This window comes from Poecilia reticulata, linkage group LG18, assembly GCF_000633615.1.
Source record: "Poecilia reticulata strain Guanapo linkage group LG18, Guppy_female_1.0+MT, whole genome shotgun sequence".
In the NCBI taxonomy this organism is placed as follows: Eukaryota; Metazoa; Chordata; class Actinopteri; order Cyprinodontiformes; family Poeciliidae; genus Poecilia; species Poecilia reticulata.
This window is the reverse complement of record NC_024348.1, coordinates 20,664,659-20,671,446: the sequence shown is the minus strand read 5'-3', so window position 1 is coordinate 20,671,446 and position 6,788 is coordinate 20,664,659. Positions and strand designations below refer to the sequence as shown.

The following is a 6,788-nucleotide window of genomic DNA, read 5'->3' as shown; positions in this document are numbered from 1 at the left end:
ATAAAATAGGTTTGGAAACATCCATCTGTGTGTAATTGTTCTATATACTGTGTTTCACTCGAGTGAATTAAGTTACTAAAATAAATTAACCTTTCAATAATATTCTAATGTATTTAATATAAGTGTATGCTAAGAGATGACTGAGCGGAAAATTCACAGCGGAACAAAAAATCTCGCTTACAGTTTCTTCAGTACAACCAAAGAGAAACACACGGACAAGCGCCGACCATGCGGTAGCATTAGCTTTGGCTTTGTCAGAAGTCTGCTCACAGGTCTAGTGTTTTGGGTGAATACGTGAGTATTTGCAATAAAAATGTCTTCAGTTCAGCCTCAGATAGAGTTTATCAACGAGCAGGAAACTCCTGCTGGAGAAACATTCACAGAGTTTAGAGAAATCAACGTTAAGTCCGAGGAAAAGATGGAGGATCAGCGCAGACTGCTGGATTTTACCCGGATACCAAAGATAATCTTGCACCGGATAGGTACGAAAAGCCATCACTTTTTACTGATAATATCGATTAACGGGAATCGGGGACAGATCAATGAGCTCTGAACTAAAGGATCGCTGAATGCTGCTTCTCCATGTCTGGTTCTGGTTCTAGTAGCAGAGAAGACCTGAGAGGTCCGAGAGGTTGTGTTGTGTTCTGCTACCTCTCCACCCATTTTGCGCGGTCGGCAACGTTATAGTAAAATGTGGTTTAATTTTTGTGTGTGTGTTCAAGCTGCACCATCAAAAATGACTGGTAAGTAGCAATGAATAACAAAAGTGTTTTTCTCGGTAAACAACCTAAACCATAGAAGTCAAACTAAGATTCAAATGTTGCTTAGATATGAGTTTGGTTCACCATTACCGATCTAATCTCTGCTACACTTTTACAAAAACTTAAGGCTCTAAATAAAAACAAGTTTTAATAAGTAACTCCACTTAATAAAATTCCTCATAAATATTGATTTATTGCAGTGGTTCTCAATACAAGTCATATGTTATTTAAATTATAACTTAAGTTGCTTTAAACTTTTATTTTAGGGGGTTTTCTTTATGTTAAAACCTAGAAATATGTAGGAATTTAATATTTGGGAAGGACCATAACTTAAACTTAAAGGTTAGCACCAGAGTTTTATAGAAAAATATTCTGATTGTATTTTGTGGTTTTAAAGGCTCTACGTTGAAGGTGATAAGAAATAAAGGCGTACTTTATTTTTTATTTTACGGTCAGCTGCAGTAGCCCCTCTGCTCTCGTACTGAGCTGTCAGCTAATGCTCAGCCCCTCCCTCCAGTTTCAAACCCTTCTTATTAAAGTAAGAGTTAGACAGCTAAATATAATTGAAATATTGACTACCTTCTACAGAAAAAGGAGCCAAGTCTATGAAAGCAATGTAGCACTTTAGCTAGTTTTGATTTCCAAGCCATAAGGTGGCAGTTTATCATGATTCAGCCAAAGTAATGAAATAACGAACTGTTTATTTACTATATGTTTCTTCTTATTGAGCAGAGAAAGTAAATAAAATGTGTTACATGTCTTTTCTTCAAAAACATGACTGTCAGGTTAATTGGTCTCTCCAAATTGCCCCTAGGTGTGAGTGTGTGTGTTCATGGTTGTTTGTCCAGTGTGTCTTTGTGTTGCCCTGCGACAGACTGGTGACCTGTCCAGGTGACCCCGCCTCTCGCCCGGAACGTTAGCTGGAGAGGCACCACCACCTCCTGACCCCACTAAGGGACAAGGGTGTTAAGAAAATGGATGGATGTCTTTTCTTTAAGTATTTACTTACTTTAGGGTTTTTGTTAGGGCTGCAGAGCCACAGCTAACAGCTAGCTCCTTACTTACTTCTGCAGCCAGCTGTTGCTTCTCCTACACTTTGGACTGAACCATTGTTCTAACAATAGTGGGGGGACCTAAAAATTAATTCTTATTTTTTTCTTAGATGAATGGCAGATGAACTTTGATTGATAGCTGCTGCCCCGTAAGCTCAGTGTGAACAAATCCATGGTTTGGCGCTGGAGACAAAGGGCTCCGTCCTTAATAGCAGATTGGAAAATCAAGAACGGCGGAGATGCCAGCGACTTGTAGCCCGATACGGCTTGTATATGTACGGTTCCAGTTTGTTTTTTAAATACTTAGAGGGTACAGCTTATAGTAAGGTGTGCTCTATAGTCCTGGAAATACAGTAATCAATTACGAATTTACCGATGGCACTTCACTAAATGTAATGTTTTGATTGTTGGTTAAATGTTGCATGATTTTGTGTTTTTGTGTTTATAATGTAATGCCTTGAAATGCCTTGTTCCTGAAATGTGCTATACAAGCAAAATTTGATTGATTGATTGATACTATGCTTTTGAAAGTTTGTGTTGAGTGTGTGTGAGTGGAGCAATGTCTGACAAAATCAGTGGTTGAGATTAAAAAGCATTTTAGTTTTTGGCTTTAAGCATTTTATGTCTCTTTAATGTTATATATATCCAGTAGCTGCATGGAGAATGAAGACTTTTTGTAATATTTGTCAGGAAGCCACCAGGTCAAGCTATCGCCATCTTGTTTGCTCACCTGGAGGTCAATAATATCATATTTTGACTCACATCTAGTTCGAGTCTCATTAGAAGAACCTCATTGGTTGAGTTAATGTTCATTCTTATAAGATTGTAATTTAATAATAACCCAAGAATATCCTGTTTTGATGCATCAAGAGGTTAAAGTGAAGGATTCTTTGTTTGACATTTAAAAGCCTTTGTTTTGTCTTTATGTCCAGATCGCCCACAATGCTGTGTGTGTAAAGAGGAGAAGGTTCTCAATGAAACAGAACCACAGAGGAACCAACTCATCTATCATGACTCTCCAGAAGCTGAGAACCAGGATAAGGAAGGAAGCAATTCTGAAGACCCAGGAAAAAAGAGAAAGGAAGAACAGAAACAAAAGAAGAACTATGAGAAAACCAAACAGCAGAAAGGAAGAACTGACAGTGAAAAACAAAAGGCTGGTTTCATTTCTCACGTGAGAACTTACTCCGGTGAGAAGCCTTTCTCTTGTGTAACCTGTGGAAAAAATTTCTCTCGAAAACATATTTTAAATGTTCACATGAGAATTCACTCAGGTGAGAAGCCTTTCTCTTGTGTGACCTGTGGAAAAAGTTTTTCTCGAAACGATACTTTAAATGTTCACATGAGAATTCACACAGGTGAGAAGCCTTTTTTATGTGGGATGTGTGGAAATCGTTTCACCATAAAACAAAGTTTAAATGATCATATGAAAATTCACAGAGACCAGAAGCCTTTCTCATGTGGGGCCTGTGGAAAAAGTTTCCGGTTGAAAATGCATTTACTTGATCATATGAGGATTCATACGGGTGAGAAGCCATTCTCTTGTGGGAGCTGTGGAAAAAGTTTCATTAAAAAAGGTTATTTAAATGTTCATATGAGAATTCACACAGGTGAGAAGCTTTTTTCATGTGGGCCCTGTGGAAAAAGTTTTCCTCGAAACGATATTTTAAATGTTCACATGAGAATTCACACAGGTGAGAAGCCTTTTTTATGTGGGACATGTGGAAAAAGTTTCACCCTAAAACAAACTTTAGATCATCATATGCAAATTCACATAGACCGGAAGCCTTTCTCATGTGGAACTTGTGGAAAAATGTTCCGGTTGGAAAAGCATTTACTTAGTCATATGAAGATTCATACGGGCGAGAAGCCTTTCTCATGTGGGACCTGTGGAAAAAGTTTTGGGAGGAAAACGCATTTACTTAATCACTTGAAGATTCATACAGGTGAGAAGCCTTTCTCATGTGTGACATGTGGGAAAAGTTACAAACATAGAAGTAGTTTAACTCATCATATGAAGAGTCACCCAGACGAGAAGCCTTAGGCTCAAAACTGTCAGGATGCTTTTTACATAAGATCCAATGGGAAATCTGGTTGGATGATGTTCACATCAAATAGAACATGTTAAAGTCAACAGGGCCTTGTCAGGCTGCTAGTGATTCCCTGTAACAACGTCTTCAACTGTCTGGAAATGATACTGAGAGCTATTTTTGCCCAGGAGCTTTCTTATCTTAAACCAGTTTTTTGTTTTACTTCTCAGTCACATTGCACTTAACCCTGTCACAATAAATCAATTAATCCCTCAATAAATGTAAATGAGCTCAATAATAAAACGAGGGAAATAAAATTGCTTGCTTGTTTTCATTGCGTCTCTCCTCCTTTCTCCCCCTGCTTGCTCTGTTTTTGTGTTGCTTTTTGGAGCCTTTCTTTGCACATCCTCCAAATCACAGATTATGAATCTGGTTAACTGGTCTCTCTCAATGCAATTGATCAAATTTTTTCAACATGAAGTCTGGGCACAGGAGAGCCCTCCTGTCCTGTGGGGACACACCCGATGGGAATCACCCCGGATTTATTCATGATAACAGGATCTCTGCGGTTTGGAGCTTGTGGATTCCTGGCTTATCGACAAATTTGTGATGGACTTGGCCGAACTAGTGAACACTGTTGGTGTGGACAGAGACACAAGTTGGATGTGAGTCCTCCTGAGACTCACAGCCCAGCTGAGGACTCAAAAACTCACTAGCAGGATGGAATAGTTCTTGGAGAAGCTGCTGGCTTTGGTTCAGTGGAACGGCCAAATTTATTTGGATGATTGGGATGAACTTGAAGAGATTTACTGGTTAAAGACTCTAGGAAAGACCCAATTTTAACTGGCTTATCTAAAGAGAATTTGTTATTCTGAATCTGGCTACCTGTGGCGTTGGCGACTGTCTCCGATCTCCTGGAGTTTATGTAAATAAACGGCTCCTTCCCGTCTCCTCACCCTGCTGAAGTCACCTGGGGAATCTCATGGCTGAACTCCTGATTATTCCACCTTTATCAGAGGCTTTATTTGGGAGAAAAGGCTGTGAGAGACATGGGCTAATCTGCAAACACGTCATAGTTACAAAAACTCCCTGACCTCAATGTTTTTGCCAGCATGTCTTTGTCTTGTGTGCCATATCCTACCTTTTCATCCTACCTTAGAACCTGTGAAGAACTCACTTGTAACCCAGAACAGGAATTAGAACAGACCTAGAATCCAGAAGACCACCTTACTTTTAAGACTCCTGCTCTTCCAGCCCAGAAAAGGAATTAGACCAGAAGATGATACCTATACTTATCTAGCAACCCTGAACAGAAATATCTAGTTTATATACTTTGGATCAACGTTATTAGATCCTTTTTGTTCTTTTGCACATATTTTTGGTTTTGTTGTTTTTGTATTTCCTTTTAATTCATGTAAAGCATTTTGAATTGCCTTGTTGCTGAAAATGTGCTGTACAGATAAAATGACCTTACCTTAAAAAAAGAGACTTGATGACAAAAAGCTTCTTTCTCTCCGATGCATCGAGTTCCTCCATCCGATCTCGTTTCCTTGGTAACAGCTAAACACACTGGGAGCTAAAAACCTCATCTTTCCTCCACTTGGGCTGAACCCAAGACATGGGACACGACAGGAACATCAGCCAAAGCGACAGCAGCCAAACAATACAACCAATTAAATAATGTCACTTAATTGCAAACATGTTGCAATTAGGTGCAACATATCTGCACCTAATAGGTTTCGTTGCTGGGGAACCGACCTGTTGACACAATCACTGAGCTGCATTGGCGTTTCTGATACGGGTAACATGTTGTGGGGGGCGACACCCCCAGGCCCTGCCATCAACCGAGGATGTGAATGTGAACAGTGCCCAATGCAAACCCCACCAATCCTGCTCCTCTTTCAAAATTAGTTTATTGACCAGGTGAGGGTGTATTTACATTGTTATGCAATTTTGTGCTATTAGTTAACAATGGTTTCAAAATGACAATATTATCGTTTATTGCAATAATTACTGGGACAATTAAACGCCCAGCAAAATTTGTTATTGCAACAGGCCTAGTTGTACTGAAGACCCCCACCAGTCTCCCATTAAATACTGAAGTTAAAGACTTCTTTTTCTTATGCTTCTTCGTCTTCCAACGGCAGCTTGCATCCATAATTGTTGCACTACTGCCATCTATTGGATCCTAATATCTATACCTCTAATTCTCAGAATGATCCCAGTATTATTTAAAAAACCGAAAAATCTTCTTTTTCTCCTCAACGCTCTCAAATTTTAATTCCCTATTAAAACCTAATTCCATTTTAAAGAGCTCTTTCTTCTTTTATTTCCAATTTTGACTTCCAATGATTCACTTCCTGCTAAAGAGCCCCCTGGTGGTTGAAGAAAAATCTTCATATAAGCCGAACTGGGCTAAAAGCCACAAGGTTCAAAGCTGAGGAAAAAGTAACAGCTGATAGTCCAGAAAATACAGTATACGAAAATTTTTTCAGATGCGCTCTGGTATTGTTCAGGGGGCCGGACCAAATGTGGAAGCGGGCCGGATTCAGCCCATGGGCCGTAGTTTGGGGACCACTGATGTAGAATAAATGAATCTAGCTTTAGTGTTTTTGAAGATTCCATGTATAACTTGATGTAAAATACTTCACACATTAAAACAGTGACATTTTCTATTTTATGTAGATAGAACTTGTTTCAGTTTATACATCATGTTTGTAGAAGTAAACAGAAGCCTCCTATTATGTTCCACAATAGTAATTATCTACCTTTAATTATTTAAACTGATGCATCGCCCACATATGAAGACATTTTTCTCATAATTCACCTCATGTACCAAAACAAAATTTAAATAAAGGCTTTCAAACATCCACCTGTGTTTTTAATGCATATAATGTGTTAGACTGGTGGTAGTTTCCTAAATAAATAGGTTTTTAAGTTATATT

General features: G+C 38.8%; 1 protein-coding gene across 2 annotated transcripts; it reads left to right on the top strand.

Moving 5' to 3' along the window:
* The first annotated feature begins 222 nt into the window (after positions 1-222).
* On the top strand, positions 223-4,160 carry LOC103480886 (gastrula zinc finger protein XlCGF8.2DB-like). 2 transcript variants are annotated; one of them, XM_008436089.2, is made up of 2 exons: positions 223-482; positions 2,746-4,160. In XM_008436089.2, exons 1-2 carry the CDS (start codon positions 314-316, stop codon positions 3,855-3,857), a joined length of 1,281 nt encoding a protein of 426 aa, XP_008434311.2. In that variant the 5' UTR covers positions 223-313; the 3' UTR covers positions 3,858-4,160. The 2 variants fall into 2 exon arrangements, with proteins under 2 accessions (XP_008434311.2, XP_017165879.1); XM_017310390.1 differs by lacking the exon at positions 223-482 and adding an exon at positions 529-743.
* Positions 4,161-6,788: the final 2,628 nt, after the last annotated feature.

Bases quoted from the DNA above. Each gene is read 5' to 3' on its own strand.
- LOC103480886 (XM_008436089.2), top strand. From the start codon at position 314: ATGTCTTCAGTTCAGCCTCAGATAGAGTTTATCAACGAGCAGGAAACT. The intron at 483-2,745 runs GTACGAAAAGCC...CTTTATGTCCAG, and splicing joins GATAATCTTGCACCGGATAG to ATCGCCCACAATGCTGTGTG.